General features: G+C 36.3%; 4 protein-coding genes across 4 annotated transcripts; 1 reads left to right on the top strand and 3 right to left on the bottom strand.

Moving 5' to 3' along the window:
- Positions 1-1,203: 1,203 nt before the first annotated feature.
- Positions 1,204-2,027, top strand: LOC18020047. Its single transcript, XM_024157137.1, has 2 exons — positions 1,204-1,400; positions 1,814-2,027. The coding sequence occupies exons 1-2, from the start codon at positions 1,204-1,206 to the stop codon at positions 2,025-2,027; spliced, it is 411 nt and encodes a 136-aa protein (XP_024012905.1).
- A 4,818-nt stretch (positions 2,028-6,845) lies between these two features.
- LOC18020046 (type I inositol polyphosphate 5-phosphatase 4) lies at positions 6,846-10,030 on the bottom strand. Its single transcript, XM_006402232.2, has 11 exons — positions 9,893-10,030; positions 9,710-9,800; positions 9,426-9,497; positions 9,223-9,310; positions 9,012-9,116; positions 8,322-8,928; positions 8,046-8,242; positions 7,845-7,953; positions 7,599-7,747; positions 7,186-7,497; positions 6,846-7,087 (listed from the first exon to the last, which is right to left on the bottom strand). Exons 1-10 carry the CDS (start codon positions 9,920-9,922, stop codon positions 7,272-7,274), a joined length of 1,674 nt encoding a protein of 557 aa, XP_006402295.1. The 5' UTR covers positions 9,923-10,030; the 3' UTR covers positions 6,846-7,087; positions 7,186-7,271.
- A 5,648-nt stretch (positions 10,031-15,678) lies between these two features.
- LOC18019830 (homocysteine S-methyltransferase 2) lies at positions 15,679-18,014 on the bottom strand. The gene is made up of 7 exons (XM_006402231.2): positions 17,744-18,014; positions 17,195-17,251; positions 16,872-17,101; positions 16,587-16,716; positions 16,290-16,493; positions 16,111-16,182; positions 15,679-15,964 (listed from the first exon to the last, which is right to left on the bottom strand). The coding sequence occupies exons 1-7, from the start codon at positions 17,927-17,929 to the stop codon at positions 15,800-15,802; spliced, it is 1,044 nt and encodes a 347-aa protein (XP_006402294.1). The 5' UTR covers positions 17,930-18,014; the 3' UTR covers positions 15,679-15,799.
- A 242-nt stretch (positions 18,015-18,256) lies between these two features.
- Positions 18,257-20,576, bottom strand: LOC18019949 (serine/threonine-protein kinase STY13). Its single transcript, XM_006402230.2, has 6 exons — positions 19,812-20,576; positions 19,601-19,722; positions 19,318-19,529; positions 19,012-19,186; positions 18,777-18,911; positions 18,257-18,668 (listed from the first exon to the last, which is right to left on the bottom strand). Exons 1-6 carry the CDS (start codon positions 20,140-20,142, stop codon positions 18,462-18,464), a joined length of 1,182 nt encoding a protein of 393 aa, XP_006402293.1. The 5' UTR covers positions 20,143-20,576; the 3' UTR covers positions 18,257-18,461.
- Between the last annotated feature and the right edge of the window lie 1,578 nt (positions 20,577-22,154).

Genomic DNA, 22,154 nt, shown 5'->3' with positions numbered 1-22,154 from the left:
TTTGTAGTGTTAGGAGATTGTGCAAGTAAGTTCAAACACAGCCCCCAATCACTCACAAACTGATGTCCAAGAAGCTTTTTCACCAGGTTTTCCCACACTGTTTTCGTGAAAGAGCATGAGAAAAATAGGTGATCTCTTGTTTCCATGGGATCCTTGCAAAACACGCAAGCTGTATTTGCATTTGTACTCCAGCTTTGAATTTTGTCTCCATGTATATGTACGATGAGATGAGATGAGATGAGATCTTTCTTATAGTTACATTTCAGTTTTTAGCTTCTTTTAAAGAGAAATCAAATCGAGATCAACGGTTGATCAACTGCTCAGTAACTCTTGTATTTGTTGGGCCTACGACGGAGAAACTTCATTAGTATGTTTTGCTCTACAAAAATGGGCTCGATTTCTTGAGCACATATTAGAATGTTTAATGGCCTTAAGTGGGTTTGATATCCACGTGTTTTGATGAATAAAATTTAGGGTCAATGTCCTTAATAATCAAAATGGAAACAAATATATAACAATATTGATTAGATAATTCAACAAGTAAACATTTTTTTGCAATGATTATCTGCTTTTTTATGTATGAATTAGCTTTCTTAAACACATCTTTTCACAAAAATAATTCGATTACCTTTTCTTAAGATTTTTATAAAAAAATATCATGTTATCACCTAGCTTCTACTAATCATAACACTTACATATAAACAAATTTTACAGCCAAAATATCCAGTTAGTAACGAAATATGGTAGTATATGTCAGGATTTCGTGAATTTGAAATGGTAGTATATGTCAATATGTCAATATATCAAACCAAAAATTGAATTAAAGTTAGAATTATGGAAAACTTTTAAATTCCAAGTTATATTCAAATCAATGAATACGTGGCAGATTTATCAACTTATTTATACTCAAAAAGCTATAAGGTTTTTAAAATAAAAGGTAAAATATCTTTTAGTCAAAAAAACTTAAACCCAGATGTTCCGTATTTAACATATTGAGTTTAAGTTTGAACCAAAATATTGTTTGAATTCCTATTGGTACACATAAGAAATCCTTGATCGTACCCATATTGCCTATTTAAAATTTTCGCTGGCTATAAAACCTTTATTCCTCTTCCTCATAGCAAAGAATTTTCTCAAAACCCTAATAATACTATTTTCATAATTACAAAAATTCAAGTCTCAAAAGAAAAAGAAAGAGGAGATATGACAGATCTAATGGTCCCAAGTAAGCGACCGAGAGCCCCAAGCTTTGTCAATAAGCACCATGACTACTCGGCTACCGTCCCTTCTGACTGGTCCTCAGAGAAAACGATCAGGCAGGTTCCAATCAACAAATTTCTTGAGATATGCCGTTTCTGCAAAAAGAACCTAAGTCATGACGATGACATTTTCATGTATGGGTGAGTAGCTTTTACTTTCTTATCTAGGGTTTCCACTGTTTTCTCCTTTTTAATTATTGATGATGGAATTAAGCATGAATTATTGAATTTTTTTTTATAACAAAATCATCGTTGCAAATATTATTTTATGATCAATTAAGCTTGAACGAGTTATCGAGAGGTGTGTCATAGACTTGTGTTGTGAGTGGAATTGATATCTTTATGAGATGAAACACCTAATTGGTGACGTGATGTTGTAGCATCATATCATATCATATCATATATATATATATATATATATATGGAGAGAGACTAGTTAATTATAGAGTGAATGCCATTTCTTCTTCTAGACATATATTGATTCTAGTTAATTAGGGGTTATATTGTAAAGGTGGTGATCGGGTAAAAAAAATGTTTTGTTGCAAATAAGGCAGCTACTTTGGGGCATTCTGTTCAAAAGAATGCAGAGCAAAACAGATTGCATGTGACATCATCTGTACGGAATCATCAAGAGAGATTGCAAAAGCAAAGAAGGGAAGAATGGTTGAGGCGGGGAAGATCAAAGCAAAAGAGCCCAAAGAAGAAGAAGAAGAATCCGAAGCAGTAGGATATCGAGAGAGGAACCCATCTCCGCGGTTTTATATATAATACTGACAGACAGTTAGTGATGGTTAGGGTTTGTGCAAGAAGCTAGTGTCGCTTTTTTTCCAAGACAATGGCTTTACCATGCATCCAACCTCAAGTTGCCATCGGCAATTATTTGATATGTCGATAAACCTTCTTTTTTTTTTTTTTCTTTAAGAACTCTCTCTCCCTCTCTTCTTTTAATTGTTAAGAGTACTTCTTAGAACAAACCAATTCATGATGTACAAGGGTTTATTTAGTTAGTTTTCATTCATACTTTTGCTCTCATCTCGGAGAAACATGCGCTGATTTTTGGATAGTCCGATCCTCTTCTTTTCATTAAAGCCCTCGAAGCGGTGATGATTGGGGAGTTATTCTCCACCGTTATGTCTCTCACTCTTTCGCTTCTCCATCTCTTTTCGATTCTATTGCAAGTTGCAAGGCAGGCGCTACTCATGCTCCCTTTCTCTCTTACTTTTACCAATTTGTTGTGTAACATTGACAAACAAACAAAAAACGGAATGTGCAATTAGAATATCAGAGGCCATTGATAAAAAAAAAACATTTAATGGGCAATTAGAGGGCTTGCTAAGTAGGCTTAGATAAAGGCCCAATTTGAAGTTTGGAGGTATGATCGAAGCGGAGACTTTTTTATTGTCTTTTAAAGTTTGAAATTTCCAAAATCCAATAGATAATAAAGGAAACAGATTCAATTTGGTTTCGCGGAAAAAAGAAAAGAGGAGTGAAAAAAAGAGTTGACCGTATCTTTGTTAGGCCTCGTGTGTGTGTGTGCAGTTATTAAAATCATAAAGAGGGATCGATGACCTCATCTGACGTAGTTAATTACTAGAGAAGAAGATGACATCATTCCCCCCCCCCCACCCCTCGAAACAGCTAATTGATCCTCCTGCTTATTATGGTAAATTGGTAACCCTTATATTTATCTGTAATAATAATCAATGCATGTTTACTGTTTTACGTACTTTTGACAAAAAATATATATATGTGTGGACCAAATCGATGACGCATTTCCCTGCTTTCTCCTCTGCCATTTTACCTCCTTTCCCCCCCTATTTCAAAATCATTACTTTACGATTTCTTTTATTTTTAGGGGGTATATACTGGAATCTTAATTGATTCAAACCGGCCGAATGATATATATTATATATATCGAAATATCAAAAAAGAAAACATTCCAGTGTTTTTCTTTCCAAATGTATTATATACTACATTATATGCGATGTTATCACAAAAGCTCACAAAACTTTGATAAAAGATCTTTAAAAAACAAAAAAAAATTGTTAAAAGATGTATCTGGTAAAAAAATAATCTTTGGTTGCAAGATGTAAAAGAGAGACATACACGTCGCATCTCACTTGTTCTCGACGACTTCCCACTCAGTTTACATGCAAGTTCAATTTCCGCTGATGTCATCGCTTCTGCCACGTCAGTTATCACATCGCTTGCAGACGCTGATGACGTGGTCTTCTCTCTCCCTATTTGTTCTTCTACATGCAATCTGACACGTGCAACGGAACCTCTCTTCGACTACAAATGCAGCAAATAAGAAATATGCGACCAAGATACATTATCAATATATCGCCCAATCAGAAGACACTAGCCGGTCAAAGTTGGTAGAATATATTTTTATTTTTTTTTGGGCGAAAGGTAGAGAAGATAAACAGATTATAGTAACTTTTAATTTGACTAATTAATTGTAAATTTTGTTACTTGATTTAACATGTCTGCTTGATTTTTGTTTCTTACTTTTAAATATGAATCAAATTTACGTTATGCTATCTTTGTTTTGGCGTGAAAAAAACGTTATACTATCCTTGTAATGAACTCTCTTTTGCTAAGAAAGAAAAGCTCAATATCTAGTTTACCAATTAGCACAACATCAAACTTAGTTTAGCACAATATCGAACTTCTTCGAACTATGTTTTTAATGTATTAAATTTTATAATAACGACAACTTGTATCCCCTAGAGTTAATTTTAGATTTTCATAAATTCACATCTAATTAATTTGTTGCCAATCAGTTGATATCACTACTGAAATATAAAATAAAAGCGACATTTTATAGCTATTTGACTATTTCAGTCTTAAGTTTTCCGATTATATATATAATTATGTTTTCGTCAAACTGTATTTTGTAAGAATGTACATATCATGTGCCAACTAAGTGTTGATTCAGTAGTCTTGAGAGTGGAAATTCAAGGTCATTGGTTCAACTATATTTGGGAGGAGTGATTTATGCTTTATATGCAGTATTATTTAAGACTGATTTCGAAAACCAAAAAAAAAAAACAAAAAATTGTAGAAGTTTCAGACGTTTAATTTGTAATTTTTTTTTTAAGAAATGGTTGATATCATAATGCTCCCAATTTTTTAACAGTGAGGTTTACCACTTGTTTTTCTTTATTGGTTGTTGCTATGAATGTTAATGACATATAAAATGAAGAGCTATATCTTACAAAAAGTGAAATCTAAAACATATATACTGCTTTGGCCAAAAAAAAAAAGAAAATAAGAAAAACAAGAGAGCAATAACAACTTGGGAAGAGTGCAGAATGATTATCTCATCTTAGCCATAATGACATTAAGTTTCCAAATTGTCTTCTATGTCTTTTCGCGGTTATTGTGTTTTGGATTTCACGATAGATATGCACTTGTGAAGCACATTGTTTCGTTGCTTCCATACCATGAGCTTTCTAACGGTAGAAGGCGCTGCCGTGGAGCTTCCTCTGATCCACGAGCTTTCTAAGTTTACCACTAGTTCTCAACTGAACCAAGTTTATGTCACTATACTCGTAATTGTTGTCCTCCAAAGGAGTTTGCTACAAAAACTCAGAACTATATCTGGAAAGAAATTAATTCAGTTTCGATGGGAAGATGTATAAGATGCGGTCGAAATTAATTAAGATAAATTGTCAATAACAGAGGCGGAGCTAATAACATTGACAACAATAAAGAGCAAATATATATTCTTAATTTTGTCCTTAATTAATTTGCAAGATGTAAAATATGTTGTCAAGGGGAAAAAAAAAGAAGGTCCGATACAAATTGAAATAACAAGCAGAGACGCTAATTGGGGTCATAGGTTATCCTTTACATCAACTTTTTTTTTTGGGAGGGGGGAGTAAAATACTACCTTTAAAATCAATCATTTGCTTCAGGGGATCATGGTTTTCAACATTGCTCGTATGAAACTAACCCACAAGCCCATAGACCTATAAATATAAGAAAATTACATGAGGTGAATTAGGTAATGTTTCTCTGTCATTCAAGATAAATATAGTCATCGTAGTTAAAATCTTCCAAAATTCATAGAGTTATCGTTATTTCTAGTCTATCGAATCGAATGGGTGTATAAGTAAAAAAAAAAAAAAAGTAAAATTAAATCTGAGCGTTTAAATAAAATGAAAGCGAGTGGATCCAAGTGGAGAAATAATGGAATGATTTAACAGAAAAGGGCGAGTAAAGTTACGACATAGCATGTGGTCGTGATCTAGTTTGTAGGATCTCCTCAAATTTGCGAAGCTTCTTCATCTATGTAGATTGTAGAGATCCATCACTGAACAGGGAAGCAAATTATGCATTATAATAAGAAATATTCGTACGTGACGTGGTTCTGTATTCCACTATCAGAACAAATTAAAGGCTAATAAAATATAAAGGCAAAAGGAAATGAAAAGAAAAAAAAAATAAAAAGAGAGAGAGAAGGAGAGGATGGGCAGTGAGGGTGAGTGCATATGCGTCCTCCTACCCTCTAATCTCCGCCGCTCCTCCTCCGACCAAAATATCTACCGTCGGATATGTCTCTTTGGCAGCCAATATAATATTAGTACCATGAACGTGGAATTATATTATTAATATTAGTACCATGAACGTGGAATTATATTGTTACTATTAATTATGTTCCCTCTTTGTATGTTATTATTCTGCTTTCTTTTGAATCTACGAGTCGTCGCCGTCGGTATCAAATTACGAATGGCTAGCGCAAACAAAGGGTGGGGTGGGGTGTGTGAGTGCAAGGAGACAATCTCTGAGGATATTTTTTGCAAAATACAGTTTCCCACGTGGGTGCCACGTGGCCGATAATGTAGGGTTAAAGGCAATCCAACAAAAGTCACTCTTTATCTTTGTTCCTTCTTTTCGACCACTGTTAGACTCTCCAATCATATACGCACGTTTTCTTCACGCGCCTTTTTTCCTTAAAAAAGGACATGGAATGCACGGAAATATAGACAGACTAGAGAGAAGCTTTCTTTTTCTTTTTTTTTTTGTTAATGGATTTATTATTTATTTTTGGCAAAATACTTCTGGATTTTTTTCGGAAATTCTTGTGAAAACTCGAAAATAGTTCTATATTTCTACTGTTTGTGTATTTTATACGAATGAACACTAACCGTCTAACGTTTTTTGTTTGTTTTCTGTCTTAAAAATCTGATGTTTAACAAACAAGTACATAACCATTTTTTTTAGAACCAAATTCTTTTTGTTTTTAAAACAAATCTTTTTAGATTAAGTATGTGGTTGTTTCCGATTATGAAGTATGGTGGTATCAAAAATATCATCAGATTCTAAGACAAAATCCAAACCAAACAGGAAAAAAGAAATGATAATGTAATATGGCGGATAAAAGACTCGTGACTGATGAGACATCCGTTCCTGCTCATGAGTAGTGATCATTCTCTTGTTTTTGATACATAATCCTAACAAGAAAATAACATAACTATAATCCTAAAAGCGTAAGGGGAATAATAAGCCAAGAAACTGAAAAATAAAGAAAAAAAAGGCTTTAAACTCTGAACTTTTCAATTGAAACCCATTGGTCATTACTCATTACAAAGAATCCATTAGATATACAAGGATACACATATATCTACACATAAGTTTGATGGCTCTATGGAGAAACTAATGGTTTGAAAAGCACAAAAACTGGTCAATCCTCTATAATCCTAAAGATATATAATATGTTTGATCAGTTAAAGCTACCTTATTACTCTCTTCTGCTTTCCCTCGAATCTTTTTATTGTCTTCCCCGAAAACAGAGAAATGCAGAGTTTCTTAAGCAACCCCTGAAAAATCCAAAAGTAGAATATTTCACTATCAGAAAACCACAAGCACAATCAATCCCAAAGTAATAATATTGATCATTATCAAAGGAATGAGTTACCATTCTTCTTTTCAGGGTTAAGAAACGTTGAATCCTCCTTCGGGAAACTTTTTTTCAGACCGGATTTAGGATAAAATGATGATGAATCAGTAGGGGTTGAGCTCAGAATATCCATACCGCTGAGGAAGAAGTTCCTCAACTTCGATCCTAGAGCTGGAGTAAGAAGAGAATTTCCTGACATGGTTTCTAGATACGGATTCAACCTCAACCGAGAACAAACTGTAGACTGGTCTGTGATCAGAGAATCTTGATTCCCCGCGAACATATGACAGCTGAGTAAGACCACTCCCGTACCAGAGTATGCGATCACACCTTTAATTTCCAAAAACATGATCGAACTTAATTAGCACATTTCCTTTTTTTTTTTTATATGACATTAATAGACACAATTAATGCGAAATAAGTAGACTGACCATGCTGGAGTGCGTCTTTTCGCCTTGGGAAGCCGATCATCGGCAGCATAGATATCAGAATTGTTGGAGTACTTGTAAGTTGGTGGGAAATAGATCGTCCCTTCATTCCATCCTTGAAAGACTCGACCTTTATGTTGTTCTACCCGTAGCTGTAACAAGTTACAACAACAAAGTGACATTTTAGATAAATAGAGTTTCCTTTTGGATTTGAAAATGGTTGGTTGTTTGAATGTAAAAAGTTTTTACCTGGTCTTTCTCAAGCAAGGCACTCCAATTTCTCATCTCCACAAGGGCCTTTGCAGACCGGTAAGAAAGAGCGATACGATAGTTTAAGTCTCCAAGCCAGATTACCCGACTGAAAAACATAACAAAAGAGAAAACTTTGATAATTGCAATGATTAAAAAAAAAAAAAAATCCAAGAAAGAAAATTCAATGCAAAAACTCACTCGTGTTCTAAAATCGTCTGAGGAGAGCTGTCGTGGGATGCGTTAATGTTCATTCTAGGGAACCTGGTTTTCCTAAGAATCTCCAAAACGTCAGAATTTCTTCGCAGCTCGTCTCCTTCTTTCTGACCAGACGTCAAGTGGCTGCAAACAAAGCACAAGCTCGTCTCATGTACTGACATGCTCATCGAAATCGAGCCCTGCATAAAGATATTTGACATTCAAAAATGAAACAGGTTTTGAAATGATTAGTCGAAAAGAAAAGAAACAGGATGGTACCTTGTTTCCGAGATAACCCATCAAGCCTCTTCCAACACAAGACACTTTGAGGTTCTTGACAGTGTCCCTCAGATCACTCTTCACCCAAACGGTTAAGAATATCCCAACCATCTGCTTACTCGCCACCAAACAATACTTTGATTTGTCCCTTCCCTGCTGCTTCACTCTCTCGTCTCTCACAAAAGATCCACTCCTCGACAAATTATCATCACATGGAGAATCTACGGAGGAGCAATAATACCCGAAGCTCTGGTCGTAGAAATCCTCTGCTCTGTGGCCCAACATGAATCGGTCACAGACGCTGAACCTCCGGTCAAGATGCGGCTCTGCCATGTCCAAGTCCAAGTCCAAGCCCAAAGGCAGGTCATTCATCCTCAGGCTCTTGCTCAGTGACTGAAACGAATTTGCGCCTTCGAAGTCGGAGTCCAACTCGGCGACCGGGTGGGGAACCGGCGAAGGAGTTCGACAGCTTCCGCCGCCGCCGCCGCCGCCGTTCTCCGGGAGACTGTTCAAGGTTCTTCTGATGAGAGACACCCATTTCCTTGCGGGACCGTTGTCTTCTGTACCCAATACGTTGCCGGCATTCAAAGGAACGATCTCTTGGAAGCTGTGGTTTCAATAATCAAAAAGGCTTATATAAGGATCTTGATTTTTTACTTGATCAATTAAAGCAGAGTCGAATATAGGTACCCAAGAACGTAAATGTCGGAAGGAGGTGAAGTGTGGAGCCAATCCTCCAGATTCAGATAACTCGGCGGAGATTTTCCGGCCACATTCCATGTAGCAGTGAATATCCTAATAGTGTGTAAAATCGTGTGTTAGATAAATAAATAAAATATATATATATATATATATATATATATTCCCAAAATTAACCCAAAGAGAAGCAGAGGGAATTTACCTAAGATTATCAACTTGTTTAACAAGTGGTGAATCGAATTCGTGTTTGTTTCGTCTTGCTCTTCCGGCATTCTTTTTGCTCTGAGTCTCTGCAAACAATTTAAGGATTTTCGTTTGTACAATATTTAAATAAATTTTTAAAAATTGAATTTTTTCTTATAAAAAAAAAAAGGTAAATGAAACAGTGAATGAAGAAACACTGACCAGTTCCGCTTTTCTTGACAGAGCATGCTTCTTCTCTTTCAATGCCATTGTTCCTCCAGTCTCCACCTTCACCTGCAAAAGCTTGTTATATATGCTCTACGTATTAAAAAGAGAAACTCCATTAAAGTATGATAAACTAAAAAAAGCTGTTCACTTCTCACATTCCCAGAACTGGAAGGAACATATTACTTTTAACAACCTCAATAGTAACTAACACATATAAAGAAAGTAGTAAAAGAAAGCAGAATTAAAAGGTCAAAAATTCTGATAATATATGAGTTTACCTCTGTACAGATCTCTGTCGTCTGCGTGGAAGTCTTCTGATTTGTTCTTGATGTTGAGCCATTTCCTAACCAATGTTTTGGGCCATGTAAGCTGCAAAACAGAAGAATTGGAGATCAAAACACAATCAATGCCAATTTATTATCGGATATGTGAGAGAGAGATGTAAAGAAAGAAAAAAAAACCTTGCTTTTCTTGAGGCTACCATCACCCATTGTTCATACAGAGATGGATAGATCTCTGATTCAAAATCTAATCTGTTGCTCAACTCAACATCTATATATAAGCATCCCGAAAGAGAAGACCCAAGATGAAATGAATAAATTGTTGACCAAGTGAAGATTCTGGGAATAGAAGCAGTCAATGTGAGACCACTTCTTATAAATACAGGAACAGAGGAAAGACTTTGAAATTAGGAATTTTTGGTTCACTCTCGTACAAATTCTTATGCAGAAACAAGGAGCCTCGTTTCTCGGCACAGAACAAAGTGGAGAGACAGAGCAAGGAAGAGGTTGTTTGTATGCTGTTTGTTCTCTCTCTCTCTCTCTCTCTCTCTCTCTCTCTCTTTGAGGCTTTCTACGCCAAATCCAAGGGAAAGGGGCAAACGAAAGACAATAACTTTGGAACCCGAGTGGAGATAGATGGGTATTCGGGTACCGCCCGGATTTTACTCTGCTTCTTCTGCTTCTTCTACTTCGATCTTCTTCGAAGTTTTCTGAAATGTATCTGTATTCTCTCTCTCTGCCTCTCGCGGATCAATGAAACTGCCATATGATTCTCTCTCTCTTTGTCTTTAAATAGATTTTGTTTTTCTTCTTAATTTTAATTTGCTAGTTGCAGTCCGTAGTTATTGCAGTTTCCCTTAAACTTTGTTTTCATATCTCAATGATTTTGACGTATATAATTTTTCCCATAAATATGTAAACTTTATCTTATTATTATGGAATACTACTAGTAATATACAGACTTATATATCCTCTGCGACCCTCGTCGAAGCTCTAAGAGCAGGTCCATTAGTGAACCTCTCTATGGGTTCATTAGATTAAAAAATTATTTTTTTAAAAAAAATTTGGGAAAAACTTAGATAAGTTTTATGGTTCCATTAGTGAACCTGAAAATGAGATTCATCCCAAATAAAAAAAACATTTATATTTTTTTTAAAGAAATAAATTTATACACACAACTATTATAAAAGAAAAATATAATTCATTATAAATAATTTTAAAACATACAATATAGTAAAACACAATTTATTACAAGAAAATTAAAAACAAACAATATTTGAAATATAGAAATACTTACAACATTTGTTCTACATTTAAGAAGTTCCATTACCAAAAGATAAATTCAAAATCAACTATGTTTGGAAAAGAGTAAGATCGAGCACTCACGTATCCAAGCCTCCAACCCATCATGTCGTAGGTTTTAGAGAAGGAGAAGAGGTTAACAATGTGGTCTCCCTCAACGCAAGAATGTTTTAAACCGTCATACATGAAATACCTGCGTTTTTCATTCAAATCCATTTTTACAAGACCAGAAACATTCAATTCGGACATCATGTGACTTTGGCAAATGAGAAAACTCACTCGTATGTGTTATCTACAATCAGTCAACACCCTGCATCTTTGCATATCTCCGAAATCCTCTTGAGAAGAGGTTCAGGGACATAGGTGCCGCTTGGGTTACCAGGATTCACAACAATTACAACTTTTGGAGTCGTTTTAGACTCAGAGAGTGTCCTCTCTAACCAATCTGGGAAAAGAGACTCACGAGTCACAACTTCAAATCTATGTAAATCATGTAAATGTGATTCAATTCAAAGTCAAGGAGGTACCTGCGTCGGGATAAAGTCTCAGGATGGCCAGGACCAACAATTATGTTGGTGCCTCTTATCATCTGAAAGGCCATGTAGGCGTTGAAGTAGTATGGCTCAAACATGACAACTGAATCACCATGATCACATAGTGTAAGAACAAGATTCACAAAAGCCTGCATTTGATACAGAAACAGAGGAAACAGATGCAATCACAAAATGGTTTGCTAGTTCAAGAAACAGATGCAATCACAAAATGATCTAAAAGCGAAGTATTACCTGTAAGGCCTTTGTTACATTAGGAATAGCCGCTTCGTTCAAAGTTCCATCAGCCTTCAAGATCAAGCAAAAAAGCCAACAAAAAAAAGATCAGATTCAATTTTGAGGCCACACTTGAAATCGCAACAGAGTAGTGATCATAGAGGATCTTCAAGACAATTTAAATACCATGTGCAATGCTCATTTCTGAGATCTGATATAACTATTGAATCAATCGACGTAGACTACTGTATCTTCAGAATGCTCATTGTCATTAACTTGTGCAAATAGATACAATGTGCTAATTATATACAAAACATTCTAGCAAATCTACTCACGAACTATGTAAGGAGCTTGTAACCGTATATATACACTTAATGGAGATTGAGGATGATAATCACACAGTCACTAGACCAGTTAACCAAAGAGAGAGAGTGTGTGATGAACCTGAAAAAACATGGTGAGCATGTCTGAAGGAGAGACAGGCACAGAGTCAGTCTCTTGCTGTTGTTGTTGCTCTTCATCTGCAACTGCAACACCTTTTCCTCCTTCTCCAACCGACGAAAGCTTCCTCAACCCAAGGCGATTGTGTTTCGTAAACCCCGAGAAATTGCAAATTCGGCTATTCTCGACGGGCCTGCATTTGGTACAGAAACGGCTCCTGCACCGGCAGCGGTTGCTGATGTGGCGGATAAAACGATGCTTGGATTACAACTCCACTGGTAAATTTAATAGATGTATCTATTGATTGGAAATGTTGGGAAGAAGAAGAGTAGAGAAGAAATCGCCATGAAATAAAAATGGTTTTTGCTTGAGAAAAATAAATTTCTCTCTTAAAATTACACATTTTTCCATCCAATCATGTTTTGCCATGTGGTGATGAACCCGGCTCTTCAGACTCTCCCGGACAATCCGATTCTCCCCGTTTGGACTTTTTTCTTTTTTTTTTAATTGTGTTTTGCATATGATTTCGAGCCCAAATAAGGGGATGAACCCCCACTGGACATTCTAAGTTTTGGTAGTAGAGTATATGTTTTCCATATTATGATTTATTTTGTTACTACAAATTGATACTCCCTTAATCCTTTTTTTCCAAAAGAATCATGTTTCAAATATTTCCAAGTATATTTAAAGGAAATATTATTAAATTTCGATATCTATATGATACATATATATTAACAGAGCAACGATATGTATATTTTTTTAGCAAAAAAAAAGAAAAGAAAAACGATGAGTAATCATAATAAAAAGGAAAGTACAACATCACCATATAAAATTCGACACTTTTGCTTTCTTCCATTCCATACATGCAATACAAATCCCGGATTTTGCAATTGGAATAAGCACATAAACATAATAAAATCTCAATTTTTGGGAATATGTCGCCAGGAAATAATAGTTATTATATAATGAAAATTAAAAACATGATAAAAACCAAAACGCGAGTGGATTTTTTTGTTTTTATTTGAGAAAGATCGAGAGAGTGTATTGGTGAGCTATATAGATAATAGATGCATGTATGCATGTTTAAAGGGTGAAGTTTGAGGTTTGGGGAGACAATGACAACTACAAATGCCACTTTATATTTTTGGATTCGTATACATTTTACCATTAGAAAAGGGTTTAAACACGTTTACCAAAATAATATAAAGACCAAGAAAACAAACGTATATCTTTGGAATGCACTTTTTAGTAAAATGTGAAATTTATAAACTTGAGTTTGTTGTGTGGAAAGAGGAGGGGACTCTTTTGACCCAATCTAGACTAATGTCTAAGGGACCATCCATCCCCTTTGCGAGGCTCTCTGCGTCGTCCTCTTCGATTTATTACTCTTTCAAATTTTTAATTCAAACGTATAACACCCCACTTTTTTCTTTTCTTTTTTTTGGACGGCACCCCACTTTAATTATTACATTTACATGCGAGTGGAGACTATATAACTTAAGATCACAAGATCGGCTAAATCCAATTAAGGGGGTTTGGGTAGCTTCGAACATATTTTTGTTTAATTCCAATCCAGAAAGTTTTATTGAAGTATAAAGTTAGGATATTGTGGGGATAATTTAGGGGGCCTAATACGTCCTCCCCCCCCCCCCCATATTTTCTTCACCTCAATTTGTATGATTATAAATCGAGTTTTCACTCTTAAGATATTGTTTTGTGAATATAAGCATTGTTTTCTTTTTTGTTCGTAGGTAAAGTTAAAATGACACATGCTGCATGTGGGAGACCGTGTCTGTTACTTCAGACCACTACTTAGGTTTAGTAAATAGTAAATCTTCTTTTTTCAATGTGTCTATTTCTATTTTCTATTTCATGTATACACACATATACTGAAATAGAGCATTAGTATATTAATAATCAGTCATTTTCCACTTACAGAATATACATTTCAACAGCCTTTTTTGTTGTTGTTGTAAATATTAAAAATAAAAAATGAAGGCTCAATTATAACTTAATCTTTTGAGCAAAAAAATATAATAATAACTTTATCTGTCTCTACGAAACAATGTGCCAGTTGTAGGAAGTCCTTATATAATTGCGATTTTATTGTTTTTCTTTTGTTAAATGCCTATGACTCAACTCTGATTAGAGAAACGTACCGATTAATCAAAGGATTAACTATAATAGTACTATTTCTTTTTATTGTATCAGGTCAACACAAGTACACCAAATAATAAATATTTCAAACATTTCAATTAAAGATACCGAAAAACAGAACCATTTTTTTTCGGAGAAAAAAGGAAAGAGAACGAACCATTAATTTTATAATCTGAGAAAATAACTTTCAAGTTTGATGCTATTTTATAAATCTATTATATTAAAACAGTAATCTGTAGATGAAGGCGACTTTGTAGAATATCCAGCACATGGTGGATATTATAAAGATTCATGATAATACATAGAAGAACATTAGGATATGATTGGTAAGCCTGTTTTTTGGATTATAATAATTTATTTCAGGGAATAGGAATACTTAGACAGACAAATAAATCAAGGGATGTAGTTAAATGTTTGCCCTTCCAATCTTGTTTCTGATGAACTTTTTTTTTTTAATATATTTTTCTCTCTTTGGTTCAGCATTATGCTAACGCAGATACAAATTTCCAGAGTATACCTCAAAATCTCCAACATGTACACTCATTTATTCAATAAAGGTTTTAACGAAGGGGGAAAGTTGTAAAGAATGATGGGTGATGTGAAAGTTTTTCACTTTGGAGAAGAAAGAGGAGGTCGTCCGAGTGTAAGTATGGTTAAACATCACTTTCATGAACATTGGAGATTTTAAGGGTAAAAAGATAGAAAAACATAGAGGATGATGTTACACTCCTCTATAAATATTTTGTATCTATTTGTGCATTGTTTTCTGGGATAATTGAGAAAAATAAAAAATGGATCACACATCAAAGAATTGTGTGGTCTTTTTCATCAGATACCATGATTGAAGCACAACAGGGCTGCTTCTCTAGTCGATCAAATAGCATAAAAGTTGGGGATTTGTAGTCACAAGTTCAAGAACACAAGGCATCCAAATACAGCCCGCTTTAGTACTCGATGTCTCACTACATACACAAAACAAGAAACAGCGAGTTGGCTAAGAGATTAAAAGAAAGCTACTCAAAGGATATATATTGGAAAATAGAACCTTGAGCAAGCTTGTTACACGTGGGTGACCACTGCTTTGAGGACTTGCTGTATGCCGTCTGTGTACGGGTCCATCTAGATTTGAAATCAATATACGCAATTTGAGACAAGACAATATATACACATACTGATTTGTTTTGCTCTGACTAACATGTTTGATGTGGTTAAACTGAAACTAAGAAACCACGCTGCAAACAATAACAATGGTGTTTGGGACATGTGGAGGATTAGAAACTTCCGAAATAGCTTTCTTGGTTAAAAAAAGACTGATTTTGTTTTTTTCAACTTTCAAGATAGAACGATAGTACAAGTTTTTATCTACTTCCAAAGTATTGTTGAAAGGAAAGAAAAGCTTGAATAGGGAAAACAATCATATTCATATGTTTGAAGAGAAAAGAGATCTGCGGGTGACAAGACGCTTGTGAATGGCTCTGATGGTGGTTGGTGTTGTACGGCAGCAACCTCCAAGCAATGACACTCCTGCATCCATCCATTTCTCTACGTATGATACAAAGTCTTCATCCCCAACTCCTGTGTTTTCCTGCAACCCATTTTTTTTTTTTTTTTTTTAAAGATTTTTTCTTAGCAAATACCAACTCACAGAAGCTGCAAGTATACTTCTCTCTCTCAAAAACAACAGATTAATATATAAGGGGAGGGGAGGGGGGGGAAGGGGGAATGACTTACAACCCACTCCTTCCTATCAGCATCATAGCTTTCTCCGCTGTTTGGATACACTAGTATAGGCTTGCTCGTCACCTACAAAAGTTATATGCAAACCTTTCTTTAGTCTCTCTCTCTCTCTCTAGAGTAGATCTCTACACAACACACAAAAATACTACCCAAATGTCTGTCTGTATCCGCACCTTTTCTATCTCCAAAACTAGCCCCTCTATGAATCTTGGAGGTGTACAATTGATTCCAACCGCCACTACTTTCTCACATGTTTCAGCTATGGCCACACACTCCTTGATGGAATCCCCACTAACCACGTTCACCCCATCCTTGGAGTTAAACGAGAACCACCCAGGGATCTTCACTTCTCCCTCATCTAACAGCTCAGCAAATGCCTTTGTGTACCACAGCAACAGAATCAAATCAATATGACATCACCTGAATCAACAACTGTCATGATGCTCATTAACCCCCCGTTTTTCCATTACCTGAGCCTCTAGCTTGTTTGGAATGGTCTCAAATGCTATTATATCCGCACCGGACTCCGCCAGTACTTGGACTCTTCTGCGGTGGAAATCCTTCAGTGTTTCCAGCGTGATCGAATCACCATAGATTCCGCTGATAGCGTAACACAACCACCAACACAAAACCATCAATCATATCTGAACAGCGTAGCTGATAAGAGCTCTAAAAAACTGATTCCAACTCAAACTCTTGTGGTCTACATAGACTAATATATTTTTTTTTTGAAAAAGGTAAATGCAGTACTAAACCTGTATTCTGATCCATCAGCCAAATATGCGCCGTAGCTACCTACGGATGCTGCAACTAATATAGGCCGCTTTTTAAGAATCTTATCATCCATGATTCCGCTGGATGAGCTAGTTCCGCATTTGTCATAATACGTGTTCCGAGCTTCACAAGCTATTTCTACACTCTTCCTAAGCAAAGACTCGCTTTTCTCTCTTGAATAGCCCTTTGCTTCAAACCCCTGAATCGTGGCCTGTTCAGATTTATCACCGATCCACGCCCAAGTGTCAAGAAAATAGGTAAACAGAGAAAGATACATGAAGAGAAAGAGAGAGAGACAAACAACCTGATAAGAAGCGCTGGCAATGATATCAGCACCAGCTTCAAGGTAATCGAGATGCACCTGTTACATCAGGAGATACAACAAGCTATAATCTTTTAGTAGCAATGAGATCACTAGAAAGCAAAGGAAAGTGCAAGTTTTTTTTTTTAAAAAACTACCTAAATACACAAAGAAACCTTGAATCTGGGAATAGAGAATGAGATATTTCCACACAATGGAGAAAGATGACCACTAACGACTACCAAAAGGGTTTAGGGCTATAAATATTGTCAGTGGCAGTTGAATCAGAACTTTTTAGGCAATAAGTGTTGGAAACAAGCATTAATGAAAATGAGAATGCTTTACTTTTTACACTTTTGGATTTCCCATGGCATTTTCTCAATCATTCCAGGTAAAATATAAATCTAGGGTTTATTCACACACACCAAAAGAAAAAGCACAAAGCTTTGTCCAGGAGGCCGCCCGGCGAGCAAACAAAAAGCACGTTCGATTCAGATTTCAGACTTAAAAACAAGAGAAAAGAAATCGATGGAGAGAAAGAGAGTGATTTACGGTGTGAATGAGGTGAGGAGATGTGACAAGGCATTTGGCGCTCCAGAGAGGATCGTTGAGATCCGCTCCATGTCGCTCAAACTCCGTTGCAAGTCCGCCGTCTATAACGGCAACGCCGCCTGTCTGCTTCAGAAAATCTTTCATCGAGTAAAAAGTCTCCGCCGTCCTTGAGCTTCCGGTCACCATCTCACTCCCACTGTCTGAAACGAGGAAAATGGAGACACACTTTTGTTTCTTGTTTCTTGTTTCTCTTTCTCGTATGTATGTTTTACAAGACTCGTTAACTGTGGGTTTAGACCTTATCTTTAATACTAATAACAGAATCACCCCAATTCTTTTTTGTATGTTACAACTAGACCCTCCTGAAGTCGGCTTCGTTTTCTTCTTCTCCTTCGTCACACTTACTCCCCTCTGTTTTTGTTAGTTCCGTCACCGATTACATATATATGAAATTAGTACGAATCAAAATTTTTGTATAATCAATCATCAGACCTGGAAAGAGGGAGAGAGATGACCCACAAAACAAAAGAATCAAGCTTTATCAATTTACACACGACTGTGTACTAGTATAAATACATAGTGAGCAGAGAGAGAGAGAGGGAGAGATCCTTATGAAAAAAACCACACCAATCTAACTCCAAAGTCTCAAAAAAAGATTACAAAATCCAAGAATCACGCAGCTCTCAAGAATATCAGAGACGGAGAAAAGGGTGAGAGATCAGGGGCCACGAGGTCTGCAGAAACAGAGGCAGCCCTGAAACTGGTCTGGAGCTATCATTCCACCGCCTTTGCTTGTGTCCACCGCTTCAAGTAGCTTCACAACCTCCTCCATCTCCGGACGCCTGTCAGGATTCGGGTCCCAGCATCTCTTCATGATGTTTGCCACCGATTGTGGGCAGCATTTCGGAATCTCCGGTCTCAGATTCTGATCGAGACACACACACACAGAAACAGAGAGAGTGGGGGGGGGGGGTTAGATTTTCTGATTAAAAATGTAACAAAAAGGAGAGATTGTAGAGAAAGAAAGAGAGACCTTATGAACAACGGCGTGAGAGATCTCAGCAAAACTACAGTCAGCGTAGGGCATGTCGCAGCAGTATATTTCCCAGAGGCATACACCAAAGCTATAGACATCGCATTTCCGGTTGTAAGCTTTTCCTTCAAGAACCTAAAAAGCTCAACCTTTTGAGTTTTTTATTTATTTATTTTGTTTCCCACAATTACGAAACGAAACACAAAGGGAATTCGGCTCTGTACAATAATAATACCTCTGGTGCCATGTATCCAAGAGTTCCAGTTTCACCCGTCATGTCTTGAGGGTTCTGAGCTTCGACCCTAGCTACTCCGAAATCAGCAATCTTCAGCGTCTTATTAGTTTCTAACAACATGTTCTCTGTCTTCACGTCCCGATGTACAATCGCCTTGGAGTGAAGGTAACTCAGCCTAGAGACAAAAATTAAAAATTAACATAAAGAAAAAGGTAGGAGTTTTGTCGATAAAGGATGCATCTTTTTCCTGTATGAGAGATTTCAGATATATACAACAATCCATGATAAAAAAAGAGTGATTATTACCCTCTTGCGAGATCTAACGCGAGTTGAATGACATCCTTGATGGGTAGTTTGCTCCGATACTTCCTGATGAGGAACTTCTTGAGGGTGCCTCCTGCAACATATTCAACCACAACACAACAAGCCCTCGCAGGATGTGCACCGTTGCCACGCCCGCCTGAATCACCAGCAGGAGGGATCTTCAGATCAGAGGTTCCCATGGATGCTCCTATAAACTGCAAGACAAAACTTCAGAGCTTCTTCTTCTCCTAGCCACTTATAGCGTAAAATGATAAAAAAAAAATACCTTTGTAACGTTTGGATGATCGAGCTTCTGCCAGACGGCGACCTCTTGCTCGAAGGAAGCACGCAGAGACGTAGTTTCAGCTGCTGTGGCGTAACCATCTTCTCCCCAATCTAACACTTTCACTGCAGATTGTAACACAAACGAACGATTCATATCTAATAAACCCAAATCTTTCTTTCAACGGGAAGTCAAAACCCTAGATGAAACGGACCTGCGACTTGTTGGCCGGCGTAGACACCGCGGTATACAGTGCCATAAGTACCGTGGGCGAGGACGTGCTTCATGTCGAGCTTTGAGAGGTCAATCTCCCATTCCTGCATCGGCGGCGCCGGAGCCGGAGCTTTAGTGGAGCCGGAGGACATGGCGACACTTGAGCTTTGACCCATATGCAAATCCCATTTACTGAAATCCAGCGTATCCGCCCTCACGTATTGTCCTTGCCCCGCGCTCCTGCTCCCTACTCCGCCTAATTTGCTTTCCCGTTTCGACTCCGATCCGATTTCCACCGATCTCTCCGCCTCTCCGCCGCCGCCAGAAGCCATTTGATTTTCTCTCCGGCCTGGCTTTTCCTCTGTTGTTCAACTACGAAATCGAATGATCACCAAAAACAAAACCCAGATTTTTAAGGTGTTGCAAAATCAATGAGATGCGGACAAAGCTAGGGTTTTTCTTTCCGAATTATGTGGTGGAGATAGAGAAATGAGAAACAGCAAAAATTCGAGAGACAAAGACAAAAAGAAGAGAAGAAGAAGAAGAAGAAAGAAGAAGAAATTAGATTGATTGTGGTGTGATGTGGTGTGGTCTCCACAAGATAGAAAGAGGATTAGAGCGAAAGAGGATCGGTGGAGTAAGTTAGGTGAGAGACCAAATCATCTGTCTTTTTGACAGTTTCACCGGCCAATTCTCTCTCTCTCTCTTGAGCAGATTGATTGATTATTCCTTTGCCCTTTTCGATTCTATTTACAGCAAAACACAGACAGAGAGAGAGATGTGTGTCTTTTTCTTTTGGTTGGATTTTGATTCTTCTTCTCTGTTTAATAGTTTCAACGTCTCTTTGGAGCACTGAAACGGTGAAACTTCTCTCCTTTTCTTCCTTCCTTCCTTCCTTCTATATTCGGGGGCGTGTAATAGTGAGATTCCTTTACTCATTTCCCAGAATTTTACCACAAAAAAAAAAAAAAAAGACTTAGTTAATCTTTCTTCTAGTTTCCATAGCTTTTGATTCAACTCTGTTGACTTTTGACTTTTCAATGTGAACCACCGTCAAACGATTCCTAAAACTGGAAATCTTGGCTACGCAACACATGGACAAGAGAGAGAGATAGGCGAACAAGACTCCCTTGCTCAGTTAGGCAAATGCTCTGCATTAATTGAGACTCTTATTCATTCTCTATTCATTTCACCAATTTTATGGGTCTAATCATAATCCATTTTTTCTCAGAAGACTATACATTTATGGTTGGGTTCTCAATAAAACAGCAAAAAAAAAAAAAAACTATTTTTCACACTTACTGTGTGTATATCTATTTATCTAAGTTTTTTTTCCTTCTCACAGGTAAGTTTCCACCAAAAAATTAACCTTTTTATGAACCTTTTAGTTTGATTTATCAACGGACTCAAATCTATATAATATTACATACGATTAGATTTTCTAAAAACGTAAATTTGCTCTTCTCACTTCTGTAGAAAATTATATCTCAACAACTTATATTTTCTTATGGTTTTGTATTAAACACATAGTGATATGAGATTTCTCTTACATTTAAAAAAAAAAAAATTCAAATAGCTCATTATTGTAAAAATATTAATACATAAACTTATTCGATTTGTTCTTCTTTTAATTTTCATCAAACTCTAAAATTCTGATCAAATCTGTTGTAAAGAGGTTTTTTTGATGAATAAATTTTACATTCTTCAAAAAAAAAAAAAAATTAATACATATTCTTTAAAAAAATAATGTATTTAGAATTTTCAGAGCAACCTCTGTGATATACATTATTTCCATTTCTGATTTCTCACATGCATTATTGATTATGCCATGGTATTCTCTAAAAAGAGTCATTCTCTTGTCAATTTACAGCGGATTTAAATAAAATGTATACATAGAGAAATGAATAACATTTTTCAGTTTGTGACGCTAACTATCAAAACCCAAGGTCCACTTTAATAACCAGCATCACGCCTCCCATTGAGATCACTATTAAAGAAGAAAATAATTAAATTAGATTACGTAATTGTGATATAGAAGACAATGTATATAGTTTTGTTTTATAGTGTGTCAACTGAATATGTTGGGAATCTTCGTCCGTTGTTACTTGTGAGCACAAAGCACCAAAACGGCAAAAACGATACGTATCCACCAGCATATACCTTTTTTAAAAAAATAAATTTTTTTGAAAAAAAAAAACTGTCAACGCCGAGAATAAAAAAATTGCACTATAATGAAACTCAGCTATACAAGAAAACACCACATAAAAATGATGTTTACATTAGCAAAATAAACCCTTGTGTTTTGCGAAATTACCAAGTCCTCTCAAAAGATTAGGTTTGTGAA

The sequence above is a fragment of the Eutrema salsugineum genome, unplaced genomic scaffold, assembly GCF_000478725.1.
Source record: "Eutrema salsugineum unplaced genomic scaffold, Eutsalg1_0 scaffold_19, whole genome shotgun sequence".
Taxonomy (NCBI): Eukaryota; Viridiplantae; Streptophyta; class Magnoliopsida; order Brassicales; family Brassicaceae; genus Eutrema; species Eutrema salsugineum.
This window is presented reverse-complemented; position numbering and strand designations above follow the sequence as displayed.

Coding starts and splice junctions, on each gene's coding strand:
- LOC18019830 (XM_006402231.2), bottom strand. CDS start 17,929: ATGGTGACCGGAAGCTCAAGGACGGCGGAGACTTTTTACTCGATGAAA. Junction 17,102..17,194: donor TTGCCAGCGCTTCTTATCAG/GTTGTTTGTCTC, acceptor AAATCTGAACAG/GCCACGATTCAGGGGTTTGA. Junction 16,717..16,871: donor GCTGATGGATCAGAATACAG/GTTTAGTACTGC, acceptor TTACGCTATCAG/CGGAATCTATGGTGATTCGA.
- LOC18020047 (XM_024157137.1), top strand. CDS start 1,204: ATGACAGATCTAATGGTCCCAAGTAAGCGACCGAGAGCCCCAAGCTTT. Junction 1,401..1,813: donor GATGACATTTTCATGTATGG/GTGAGTAGCTTT, acceptor CAAATAAGGCAG/CTACTTTGGGGCATTCTGTT.
- LOC18020046 (XM_006402232.2), bottom strand. CDS start 9,922: ATGGGTGATGGTAGCCTCAAGAAAAGCAAG. Junction 9,117..9,222: donor AAACAAGTTGATAATCTTAG/GTAAATTCCCTC, acceptor ACACACTATTAG/GATATTCACTGCTACATGGA. Junction 8,243..8,321: donor TGGGTTATCTCGGAAACAAG/GTACCATCCTGT, acceptor ATCTTTATGCAG/GGCTCGATTTCGATGAGCAT.
- LOC18019949 (XM_006402230.2), bottom strand. CDS start 20,142: ATGGCTTCTGGCGGCGGCGGAGAGGCGGAGAGATCGGTGGAAATCGGA. Junction 19,187..19,317: donor GCGTTAGATCTCGCAAGAGG/GTAATAATCACT, acceptor TTTTGTCTCTAG/GCTGAGTTACCTTCACTCCA. Junction 18,912..19,011: donor TTGGATACATGGCACCAGAG/GTATTATTATTG, acceptor TGAGCTTTTTAG/GTTCTTGAAGGAAAAGCTTA.